The sequence below is a fragment of the Nicotiana sylvestris genome, chromosome 2 (genome assembly GCF_000393655.2).
Source record: "Nicotiana sylvestris chromosome 2, ASM39365v2, whole genome shotgun sequence".
Classification (NCBI taxonomy): Eukaryota; Viridiplantae; Streptophyta; class Magnoliopsida; order Solanales; family Solanaceae; genus Nicotiana; species Nicotiana sylvestris.
In genome coordinates, this window is record NC_091058.1 from 8,742,424 (window position 1) to 8,755,679 (window position 13,256).

At 35.9% G+C, this 13,256-nt stretch overlaps 1 protein-coding gene across 1 annotated transcript; it reads left to right on the forward strand.

The window, feature by feature from the left end:
* Positions 1–4,135: 4,135 nt before the first annotated feature.
* LOC104233590 (myb-related protein 306-like) lies at positions 4,136–6,751 on the forward strand. Its single transcript, XM_009787006.2, has 4 exons — positions 4,136–4,423; positions 4,548–4,819; positions 4,915–5,044; positions 5,880–6,751. The coding sequence occupies exons 2-4, from the start codon at positions 4,687–4,689 to the stop codon at positions 6,532–6,534; spliced, it is 918 nt and encodes a 305-aa protein (XP_009785308.1). The 5' UTR covers positions 4,136–4,423; positions 4,548–4,686; the 3' UTR covers positions 6,535–6,751.
* The last annotated feature ends 6,505 nt before the right edge of the window (positions 6,752–13,256 follow it).

Below are 13,256 nucleotides of genomic sequence, written 5' to 3' on the forward strand. Positions count from 1 at the left end.
CCCGTCATGATTCGAACGAGGTCGAATCCTGCTTTTACTTTGATGGCGAAGGCCCTTAGCCTTAAGGGTGTTATTCTGAACTTATCAAAATAATAACCCGTCGTGATTCGAACGAGGTTGAATCCTGCTTTTACTTTGATGGCGAATGCCCTTAGCCTTAAGGGTGTTATTCCGAACTTGTCGAAATAACAACCCATCGTGATTCGAACGAGGTCGAATCCTGCTTTTACTTTGTAGGCGAATACGTTTCGCAGAAGTCCCAGTTTGGTCAGCATTGCTCGTATCAGATGTTTCAACGCCACGGACACATGGTGTCAATATTTTGCAAAGGCTTGCGTTGCATGTGTGCTGCAGTTTCTCATTCGATTTTTGCCGTTTTTTTTAAGACGCCGTCGATCGGGAGGGTTTCGGCTGTGCCGAAATGATTTCTGGTTCCTCAGTCTAGGTACCCCTGCGTTCGTTCACTCGCATGGGTTACGTATACCTGGTTTGACGGAGTATGGGGATGAGGATAAGATGTTTCTTGCCTCTTCCCGACGGCTTTGAGAGAAGGGGAGAAACTGGAATGCAACACCTTTCGCCTTGTCCGAGATATTCGAAGCTGATAGAGCGGGGAGTTCCAGACCTTGCGAATCTGTTTGATTTCTTTTCCCTCAGCGCGCTGCCTCCAAATCTGGTGTGAGTTGAGCTCTCTTCTCGTGTTTTTTAGCTCCGATCCAGGAAAAATTAGGAGTTTTCACTAGGAAATCCCACAGACGGCGCCAAATTGTTTGACTCAAAAGATTTTTAACTCTTTTTAAGCAAATCAATCAAAGATAAAGGAGTAAATTGTAGTTAAACTTAATTAATACCGGATCGAAAGATTGAATGACCGCAATTGCAAATTAGATGAGTAGAGCACCAAAAGATCTTATTCAAAATTGAGCGTAGTCTTCCCTCTCTGTAGAAGGGGAAGAAGAATTACAATTGTTTTGCCCTTTTTGGGGTACAGGGATTGAGCTCACTCCTTCTTCTTCATACGGAAAGCCCTCTTTTCTTCCCCTTTCCGGTGGAGTTCTGTTCATCTTTTTTTTTTCGGAATCCCCCCCTTTGGGGCTTACTTGCACTTGTATATATAGTCGAAAAACTCTCTTACCCTTGCCACGACCTTGGCGTGCTTGGGGTCGTAAGGTCTCCTGGTTGTTGTTGTGTGGAATGTCTTAAAAGAGGGATTTGATTGACTCTATTGGCTTCTTACCGGTGGCAAAAATGCGGTCGTGACCGCCCTAATCGAAGTGATCAGATTTTGACCAATACACCTTACATTCACGAATATCAAAGCAATATAATATTTCTCAGCTTACTTTCTTGTTCATCAGCTTATTGTGCTTTTAACTATTCTAGTATAACTAGCTCGAGAGTGTCCGAGCCCGAGGGATCTGTCCAAATGCTGGTTTGCTTTATATTGTTGTCAATTTGCATCACTTATCTTTACATTTATCAATTGATATTAGGTGAAATCACATATCCTTAAAACCCCATTATAAGTTTAACTGTTATCCAAATTTTTAGGGTAAACACTTATCCTTTTAGAATAAGATGATCACATAATCAACGCGTAACATTAGTCATATTCAATCCACCTATATTCACACAGGCAAGAATAAATGAGCAGGAATAGTTGCTACTTGCTGGTTGCTAAAATCAAGAATATATACTAGGTACATAAGTATATGAGATTGATGGTAGTTGCAGCTCCAATTGGTTACACCTTATTACGTCCTGACCTTGCTGCTGACTCCACATTCCCCACAACTAGACTGACGCACATTCATTTAATTTTATACCTATCATAAATAAGTTGCGAATGTAATGATAATTCACGCCCATTGATTTAATATTTTGAATTTGGCTCTGCGTTTAAACTTGCCAAACTTTCCTTGAGAATCCGCAGGAAGATCGCAAAACACTGGTTGCATGTTCGTAAGATGACTAAAGAAGCATTTAAGACATATAACTCGATTTGTTTTCATATGTTGTATTATTGTAGAAGACTAGAAGATATGAAATTTTATTCTGGCGTCTGCAATCAATCCAATGTAGAGAAGTTGACAGTGCTTTGACGTAATGGAGGATGACCTATTTCTGTAAATGTCTAATAATTTGCTATTTCATGATCCAGTATATGATTCAACTCGATGGCCATTTTCTCATTTTTAATTAAAGAAGGAATGCAAGTAAGCATGGTATGTTTCAGAATCAATAACATGTATTATTTGACTATTTCTAATTCGGCCCAAGAATGGACACTGACTTTGCTATGGCTTAAATTGGAGTATATTTATTTTTGGTTTGGGGTTTGGGGTTGGGGGGGAGGGTGTATAAAATAGCCGATTTACAACAGGGAGTTGAAAAATAGTCATAGTTTCAAAAGTAATCGAAATTTAACCACGTTTTCATGTAAAAATAAAATCTGAACAAATATACCCTTACAAATCCAGAAATATTCCAGCATAATATGCGGGAGTTCGAATTCTTACATATGAGATTCCAACGTAATGTGCTGGAGTTCCAACATAATATGCTGAAAGTTTATACGCAGAAGCTCCATAATCCCGCATATTATGCTGGAACTTTTCGTATGCTGGAGCTCCTACAAAAAATGTTGGAAGTTTATAAGTAGGAGTTCTATAATCCCTCATATTACACTGGAACTTTTCGTGTTTTAGCAAAACAGTGACTATTTTTCAATGACTTTGCAAAGGCTAGCTATTTTTCGATAATCAGTCGAAAAACGGCTAGCCCGTGCTATTTTCGTTATTTATATGTACAAAACAATATTCTCAAGGTGTCTATGTCTCTTAGGAGGAGGAGTTTCCAAAGTTCGAAATCTCCCTTTAAAATATGTTCTAGGATAGATCGATGGAGATTGGAGAGAATTGTTATGGGTTTCGTGAAAACATATGAATTGTATAACTAGAAAAAAGTATTGATCTCAAACTGCAAAATCAATTAGTCATTCACTAGCCGTAGCCCTTCAAATTCTACTGTCCTTTTTATTCGAATTTAGATTTTAGTGTCCACCTTTTACAAACAGAGGTGGTAGAGGGGTCCTCTCGTTAAATGACTGTTTAACAACTACTCAGGTCCCGGCCTAGATCCAAGTCCATGAAGCACTAGCCTCGTGATATATACACTCAAATCACTTCTTGCTTATGAATGAATGCAAATAATGGTGGGTAGCCTTTCCATTAAATTTTAAAAGGTACTCACTGTCTGTGTTGCTCGTTAATTGGAGGCTGAGCCGGCTGATTAATACGCATATGAATGTCATTGTGTCTCTATTATGTAATTAAATTGGGCTTGCTATATGCATGAGATAATCAAGTTTTATAACTCTGGCCTTGTAGTTGTACAGTATTAGATTTTACGAATCATAAGTGCTAATAAAATCAAAAGCGCACGACAGTGTGGTTTAGGGGTCAATAAGTGAGTTCTAATCTTGAAGATCAAGGTTCAAATTCTAACATAGACAAAAATAATAGAGGGATTTTTTTCATATAACTAAACTTTAAACGATAAAGTTACTTGATATGTGCCGGTGAAAAGTAGGAAATATCAGATAAAATAATCAAATGTGGGCAACCTAACTTGAATACGGCCACAACAACAAAAAAGGGCCAACAGAACTAGCCCGCTAATATTAACAAAGTAGTTCTACTTAATCTGAAGAGAAGCATTAGAACAATGGTAAAGTTGTCTTCGTGTGATCTATAGATTACGGGTGCGAGCCATAGAATCAGCCACTAATGCTTGCATTAGGGTAGGCTGACTACATTATACCTTTAGCATATGGCCCTTCTCCATACAGGGGCGGATTTAGGATGAACCCCATTCGCCGAAAAATTACACTGTATATATAAGACAAAATCTGTTTTTTACCTCTTTTTATATTAAGTTTTGTACCCCCTTAACACAATCCAAAAGTGTAGTTTAATGGTCAAGGAGGTTCAAAATCTACACAAGATCATGAGTTTAATTCCCACTAGGTACAAATTTTTTTTTTGAATCCCTTCGTGGAGATCCTGCCTCCGCCACTGAAGTGCCTTTTTTTTTTTAATTACTTAATCTCATTTCAGGGTAGAGCAGAGTCCAAAATATAAAGGAAGGAACCCCTTGTTCCCTGAAAACAACTCTTGTTTAGAAATAGGGAAAAAAACGTTGTTAAATTACAATGAGTCTATGAAAGCTTTGGATCAGTGTTACCACAGTTAGCTTTAATTGATGAGGCAGTAGAGCTAGTAAAAAGCATACAAAGCCTTAATTAGGATTGTTAATGGCGAGAAGCAATAATATAGAGAACATTGAATGCCCACGCGGTTTCGAGGAAGCAGAAAAAGAGAGAGAAGCCGCTGACTTTAGCTCATCAGCTCCCATGGCAAGAGTAAATGCTCTTGCTGTCACCTTTTGACTCTTTTCACTATTCCTATACTTATTTAATTTAATTTCGGGTCAGCGTATTGTCTCTCACATCACTTAACAGGTCTTCTTTTTTTCTATATATGCAGATCAAACAAACCTTAGCCCCTTAGACCTTTGTCTCTGCTTTTTCCAAGAAGAGAAGAAAAAGTTAGAAGACTACCCATTTTCGTATATATAAAAAAAGACGAGGAATATTACAAAAAGAGTTGAAAACAGAGGGGAGAGATGGGTAGACCACCTTGTTGTGATAAAATAGGGGTGAAGAAAGGACCATGGACTCCTGAAGAAGATATTATGTTGGTCTCTTATGTTCAAGAACATGGTCCTGGGAATTGGAGAGCAGTTCCCACTAATACAGGTTAATTTCTTTTGTTTCTCATAATCTGAGTTTAGTAATATTGGATATTTCAAAGTGTAATGAGTTAATTAACTCAAGTGTTTGTTTTCATGTAGGGTTGCGCAGATGTAGCAAGAGCTGCAGGCTAAGGTGGACTAATTACCTCAGACCGGGAATTAAGAGAGGCAGTTTCACTGATCAAGAGGAGAAAATGATTATCCAGCTTCAGGCTCTCTTAGGCAACAAGTACACTCTCATTCCCTTACACCTATTTTTATTTTTTTTTAATTTGTAGTAGTATTTTTTTTTTCCGGGTTTGAAATATTAGGGGACGGGTAAAGTTGATGTCACGTGAAAAGGTGAAAAGGAGGTCATTAGTTCAAGCCGTGCGGTCTAGTCCTTCCTTGGACCCCGCGCATAGTGGAAACCTGGTGCACCGAGTTGTCTTTTTATAGTTTAGATGTTCGATTGATATAAGATTGTCCCATATTGGTTAATAAGACGTGTTGCTGTCTCTTATATGGTCTTACACAATTCTTATCTCATAAACAGACTCATCCTGATTTTTGGTTTACCTAATATTGAACACCTATTTTATATTGTCCATGCTTTAGATTTCAAGCACTGTACATATGGGGTGTAAGAATATTGTTCCATTGACAGAATGAGATGTTGCCAATTTCTGCTCATGTATTCTTCGTTACTAGAAGAGTTTAGGAGTAATTGTTTCAAAAATAATACTCCCTCTTGTCCACAATAAGTGAATTTTTGGCTTTTTTCTTCTGGTCCAAAATAAGTAATTTTTTCAGATTTCAAGAAAGAATTAATTATTTTTTTTCCTACATTGCCGTTGAAGTAATTAACTTGGAGCATATGTTTATATGAAGAGATAGTAAAAGTTAATATGATCAATTTCATTGCTAATTAATATTAAAAGGTTAATTTTTTAAGTGTGAAAACAATCAAAAAATTACTTATTTTGGACCGGAGGGAGTAATAATTACGTGTTTCCTTGGTACTAAGTTCAATTAAAGAATATATAAATTTATGTTACTAACTAATTGTTGTGTCCCTGTAACAGATGGGCTGCCATAGCTTCATATCTCCCGGAGAGAACAGACAACGATGTCAAAAACTATTGGAATACTCATTTAAAGAAAAAGTTGAAAAAGCTCGAATCAAGTGATTTATACTCTAAAGATGGATCTTGTTTATCACCATCAAACTCAACCTCGAGAGGCCAGTGGGAAAGGACACTTCAAACTGATATAAACACAGCCAAACAAGCTTTACAAAATGCCCTGTCACTGGATAAGTCAAGCCCAATTCCTGAATATACGACCACTGATGTGAAGCCTATAAATCTTGGCTGTTACTCATACATAAAACAAGAAGGAAAAGTGTCTACTTCTACTTACGCATCAAGTGCTGAAAACATAGCCAAATTGCTTAAACAATGGACCAGAAGTGATTCAACAAACATTTCTGAGCAATCAAAAGCTTCATCAAGTACTCAACTCTCAAGTAATAACAATGCCACCACCGAGGAATTTGAGTCACTTTCCAGTTTCGATTCATTTGAACAGTCAAATTCAGATCAATTTTCACAGAGTTTGACACTTGAGGCTGGTAAATTACACTGTGAAATTAGTAAAAGAGAAGTGGATGATCAAGTACCCTTGTCAGTAATGCTGGAGAGTTGGCTTTTTGATGAAAATGACGATTTGCTAATTTAGAAGGAATTTTTTTGCTTTTCCATTTGGGGATTCTATTTGTTGCATTATGTTTTTGTTTCTTACCTCAAGTACTAGAATTTTACCTAGGTATGGATGTGACATCCTCATTCTTTTTTTTTTTTTGGGCCAGGTATGACTGTTTTAACATTAGTGTATATTTAGCTTATTCTTAGAGGAATTTCGTTCTTTTCTAATATGATATGTGTCTATCATTTAACCTCGTGTTTCCTAAGAATCGAAATATTTATTATACTAAGATTAGTATGTTGAATTCTAGGAAAGATGACTAGCTTGTTTTTTTGTCATATTCGTTACACTCTCATTTAGTCAAGTTTAATATATGGAGTAGTTTAATTATGAAACCGATATATATATTATTCAATTAAATATAATTTCCTTTTTTACCTAGACAAGAAAAATATGTACTCCCTTAAGTTGAATAGGGCCTCGCAATTTTAGACCATTACTATTGGCGTTATTTATTTTCCAATATTGAGCAGGCGAACAAGTTCGAGTTATATTACACAATAAACTTTCTGAATGTTGATAATGCGTAAAACATTATCTCCAGTCGTTAAGAATTACTTTTTCTCTAATCCCTACTTGGTTTATTATCTGAACTTTACAGATATTCGTAGCTTGGACGGATTAGATATGTGACAAACAATTATTTTGACCTTCTAGAAACTAACAAGCATACTTAGAAAGGATCAAAGTCAATTAGATATGGGACAAACAATTATTTTGACCTTCTAGAAACTAATTTCGAGCATACCTAGAAAGGATCAAAGTCAACGAGCATATCTTCTGATACAATACCCGATACGAGACAGAGGCAGATATCAGTTTAACTTTAATGAGTTCAAAATTTGGATTAAAATTTCACATGTATATTTATGATATAAATAAAGAAATAACGGGATAAATTGAATTTAAATTCAAAATTAGAGGTCGTACGTGTATTTTTCTTTACTTCCAGCATTTTTTTTACGCATCATTATGATCATCACAGGAATTGCTTAAAAGTAATAATCTTTTTCATTCAATATGTTTCCATTCAAGTACAAATTCGGATGGAAACCCTAATCAGGCAGGTGACCTAGTAATAGCTATCCGTAAATATTGTAACAATCATGACGAATTTCTCTATCTTAGTTATCTGATGAGGGGGAAAAATTACTCACAAACGATTTGTGCATCTAGTGAATTAATTTAACATTTAAAATGATTATTGATAATTGTTATATTGAACCATTGAATAATGGAAAGATCTATTTGAATATGAAATATAGGGGAGAAATTTGACACTCTCCATTTGATAATACACCCTGTGACACGCTGGAATCGCCCATCTCCCAAATATAGAAAAGTTTCAATATGATTATTAACTTCACATGCTACATTTGGTTCACTCCTCAGGCGTAGCTATCCTACTTTAACAATGTATGTGGGCAACAATTGCTTTGGAAATTTGCATGCTTTAGCCTTAAATGCTCACATGTGAAGTGCTTAATTCTGCAAATTTTCAACTACTGGATTTGGTGGAGAACACAGTAACCACCCAAGTCAAAGTTTGTAATTATGATCATTTTCGACATTAATATAAAGCTATAGCTTTGCTCTGATGATTACCAAAATCAAGTTGTATGGGCTGTTTCATGTTCATTTCCATCAAAGTGTGGGTTTATAAAGGGTGTCAATGCCAAAGTCATAAGCTTAACGATCCATTGACACCATGTACACTATTGATAATCTCAATTGAGAGAGCAATTTTAATAGTAATCTCTTTGCTCTCCTAATTTTTTAATCATGAGAGTCACAGTAATAAATGAGAAACCATTTTAAGATTATGGAGTCACATGGGGTAGGGCCCTATTCGAAATGGACAAGAGTCAAGAGCAGATCATATATATAGGAAACAGAGTCATGTGCTCCATTAGATAAAAGACTTTTGCTAGTCCTACTTCATGTTGCATTTAACTCTTCCATGTGGGTTTTTAAGTTGGAGATAATGAGCACCTTATTTTTAGGCTTTACAATTAAAGCAGTATATACAGCCTTTTCGTTTAGATTTAAACAACGGAAAAGGGCCATATATGACAGTGAACTATGTGAATTAGGACAGATATGCCCGTCATTAATAGTTTGGCACAGATATGCCCAATCCGTTCAATACTTGCTCATTCATGTCCTTAGTTTAACGGAACCATTATTTTGTCTTTCTTAAATAATTAATAACCGGACTCAACTAAAATCTACTGACCGATCCGTTAGGACCCGACCCAACCTTATTTCAAAGATATTTTTTTGATATATTATTTTTGTTTGATTGAGAAATTGTGTGATAATCATATTTATTTATTTGAGTAATTTGATAATCGATTTTTTTTTTGTTAAACATCATTTCAGGAAGTAATCCTACTAAAAGTAGGAATTGATATTTATTTATTATTTTAATAATATAATATTCGAATTAGTTTGTGCTTTCTTCAATCATTTTACCATCTATTTTTATTTTTCCCACAATCTATTTATATTTTTTACCAATACAAATACAGATAACTCCATGTTCACTATAACTTAACCTGATGGATCCATTTTTTTGTTTAGATAAGTGATCATTATATGATTGATTATTAGTTTATTGGATTATTTTCTGCATTACAAATTTGATATGAAATAATTAATAAATTGTTAAAACAGTGATGCTTCTTTTCCATTTTTATTAATTAATTATCTCATAACAAATATTATTTCATAGAAAATACCACTGTTAAAACAGTGGTGCTTTTTTTTTTTTCCATTTTTATTAATTAATTATTTCATAACAAATATTATTTCATAACAAGCACTACTGAGAAAAATAAAAATAGAAGGTAAAATGATTGAAGAAAGCACAAACTAATTCAAATATTATATTATTAAAATAATAAATAAATATCAATAGTACTACTTTTAGTAGGATTACTTCCCGAAATGATGTATAAAAAATTCGATAATCAAATTACTCAAATAAATAAATATGATTATCACACAGTTTCTCAATCAAACAAAAATAATATATCAAAAAATATCTTTGAAATAAGGGTGGGTCGGGTCCTAACGGATCGGGTCAGAAGATTTTAGTTAGGTCTGGTTATTAATTATTTAAGAAAGACAAAATAGTGGTTCCGTTAAACTAAGAGCATAAATGAACAAGTATTGAACGGATTGGGCATATCTATGCCAAACTATTAACGACGAGCATATTTGTCCTAATTCGTATAGTTTACTGGCATATATGACCCTTTTCCGTTTAAACAATATAACAGAGTAAAATTATAATTATATTATCATAACATTTCAACTTATGATAGTATGTTATGTTAGTTATCATTTTTATCATATTACAAATTAATATTTATATTAATCTATAATTATCCAATAAATGATCTTATTGTATAATTTTTTTATATATTGTTGCTCATGATAATAGTTAAACTCTTTCTTTTATACATACACAGAAGAGAACAAAAAGGATCTGGTATGCACTTAAGTTTTGTCGTAAATGGAGGTTGAATATTCTCTTCCACAATTAATTTTAAAAAATAAAAATTGAATGAAAATGAATCAATTGGTCATCGGGAATGGTCATGTCTTTTTCTATAGCCTATGGTATTCTTTCTGTGGGTGCTTATGTAACCCGCTTAAGGCCATATCCGCTCCACCTAAAATCAAATAATTATATATTCACTAGCAATTGTTCCATGCGATTCAGTGATCAATTTTTTTTTTTTTTTTTTTGGTTCAAAATAAGTGTCCAATTAGGTAATCAAGAAAAAATTCAATTTGTTTTTACTCTTTTATCCTTATTTTTATTTTGGTTCAAAATAAGTGTCCAATTAGGTAATCAAGAAAAAATTCAATTTGTTTTTACTCTTTTATCCTTATGTGCATTTGTAGGGCATGTAAAATTTATTGAATTTAAATTTAATAAATAATTTCGACTATATTTTAAATATACTAGTCCAAATAAATATTATGGGCTAATATAATTGAATTAATTATATAAGTCCAATATATATGGATTAAATAAATAAGTCTTAATTCATTGGGCTAGCCCATTTAATTGGGCTAAAAGTGATGAGCCCACTTCATTAAGCCCAAGATGCCATATTCCTAGAGGCCCAGTTTGGTGCCACGTGTCAAATGACGTGGCACGCCAAGTCAAGCGGAAGAGCCAATAGGACCATGCCACGTGTCAAAATGACAAGGCATGCCCAGTCACACTGAAAGGCCAATGAAATCGCGCCACGTGTGCAAATGACATGTTCTGGCCAATCAAATGCGGCCATGTCACACTTCAATTTGATTGATCGGAAAGAGTTTGTTCTTATCACAACTCCTCCTTTCCACAACTATAAATATGGGTCTTCATAACTCAGAATAAACACCAGAAGTTATAACAAGAAGCAAGAGAGAGCTCGTGGATCAAACGCCGCAAATTTCTCTACAAGTTTCAAGCTTCAAGCAATCAAGTTCAAGTTCAAGAAATCAAGTTCAAGCTCAAGAACGAAGAACAATTCAAGTATTCAAGTCCAAGCAATCAAGCTCAAGCTCAAGAGCAAGATCATCGTTCGTGGCAATAACTACATATTCAAGACCAAGCTCAAAGGCCCTTGAATTTATTTATTATCGAAAAGTAGAATCAGAGGATTCATAGAGATTGTAACACTCAAATATTCGAAATAAAATACTACGATTGTTGCGATATTTACGGTCTTGATTTTATTTTCTTGACGCAATTTATTGTCTACAAATTCTGGCACGCCCGGTGGGACAATCTCTACCTCTCATCTCAACTTTTCAATCACCAAAGTCCAAGAACATTGAAATGGTTTCAAAGAAAATCAACTCCGGTTCAACTTCCACCAAGGCTGCTAACTCCAGGTTCTATGCTGATGTGGAAAGCATCCTCGATGTTACCTTTGGAAGCTTCAGACCAGTTACGAGGAGCAAAGCAAGCTCTTTAGGACAACAAGCACCCCAAGTGCCGTCCGCGTCAACCCCTGTTTTCGGATCTTCATCCTCAAAAGGAGCAAGATCTTCCACAAACGCACCTGAAGGAGGAAGCGATGTTGCTGAAAAGATCAAGAAAACTCTTGCTCTGCTTGACCTCTCCGGATCTAAGCACTCTACTGTGAAGGAAGATGATAATGCTTTAAGTGATGGATCCTCCCCACTTACACCATATAGCGTGAGCCGATCAAGGATCAATCTGTGTGAAAATCCATGCTAGTCTCCGTCGTCCACGATAATCATGCAAGCTATGGTGACAAATACTTCATCTGTGGAAGAGCAGTTGGCAAACTTGACGGAAGTAATCACTGGCTTGACCAAATGCATGCAAAATCAAGAGGCTAGAATCAATAAGCTAACAGACAGGGTGAGAATCTTGATTGAAGAAGAATCCACCCACGCACCCGGCAAGCTCCCAAAAGTTCTAGAGAGTGACTCTCCCCCAAGACAAGTAGCATCCACTAAGGCTATCCCTGTCTCATCTGAAGGGATGATTCTAATCGATCAACTGAAGGAGTTCATCGAAGGAACCATTAAGAACAAATATGAGGTTGCTGTCAAATCCTCCCTTACGTATGCAAAGCCGTACACTGCAAGGGTCGATATGTTGAAGATGTCTGCTAGCTATCAACCTCCAAAGTTTCAATAGTTTGATGGTAAAGGTAACCCAAAGCAACATGTGGCGCACTTCGTGGAGACGTACAACAATGCTGGGACTTATGGAGATTACCTCATCAAGCAGTTTGTCCGCTTGCTAAAAGGAAATGCTTTTGACTGGTACACAGACCTCAAGGCTGGATATATTGATAGCTGGGATCAACTAGAGCAAGAGTTCCTCAATCGCTTTTATAGTACGAGACGTACTGTGAGTATAATAGAACTTACAAATACTCGTCAACGAAAGGGGGAACCAGTTATCGACTTTATCAATCGTTCGAGGAATGTAAGCCTCAACTGCAAAGACAGGCTTAGTGAAGCTTCAGGCATAGATATGTGCATCCAAGGCATGCATTGAGTATTGCGCTACATCTTGCAAGGTATCAAGCCTGTCATATTTGAAGGACTAGCAACTCGTGCCTATGACATAGAATTGAGCATGGCCCCGCTGGAAATGAAAGGCTGCCCATCTATGAACCTCGCAAAGGGAATGACAAGCAAGAAGTCAGGAAGTGGGGCAAGTTCGTACCCAAGTCTGAAAGCAAAGAATCTATGAATGTCAACACATCACCTGTGAAGGTAACGACGAAGGTGAGCAAAAAGTAGAGAAGGAGTACCAATTTCTGGATTCTGATGTGCCAGCCATTTTCGAAGAACTCCTCGAGTTAAATCTTATTGAGCTTCCGGAGATGAAGCGACCAAATGAAGCTGGGAAACAAAATGACCCAAATTACTGCAAATATCACTGACTTGTAAGCCACCCTCTGGAGAAGTGCTTTGTCTTCAAGGACAAAGTAATGGACTTGGCTCGCGAAAAGAAGATCGTGCTTGAAGATGAGAAAGCAAGCGTAAACCAAGTCTCTATCACCTTTGGCTCATTCAGTCCGGATGAATTATGTGGTTTTAAAAAAAGTAAAGATGAAGAATTACTGGAGAGCAACAAAGCCGAAGTCAATCAACCTAATTATGATGAAGGTTGGACATTGGTGACTCATCGTAGGCACCAC

Coding starts and splice junctions, on each gene's coding strand:
- LOC104233590 (XM_009787006.2), top strand. CDS start 4,687: ATGGGTAGACCACCTTGTTGTGATAAAATAGGGGTGAAGAAAGGACCA. Junction 4,820..4,914: donor AGCAGTTCCCACTAATACAG/GTTAATTTCTTT, acceptor GTTTTCATGTAG/GGTTGCGCAGATGTAGCAAG. Junction 5,045..5,879: donor CAGGCTCTCTTAGGCAACAA/GTACACTCTCAT, acceptor TCCCTGTAACAG/ATGGGCTGCCATAGCTTCAT.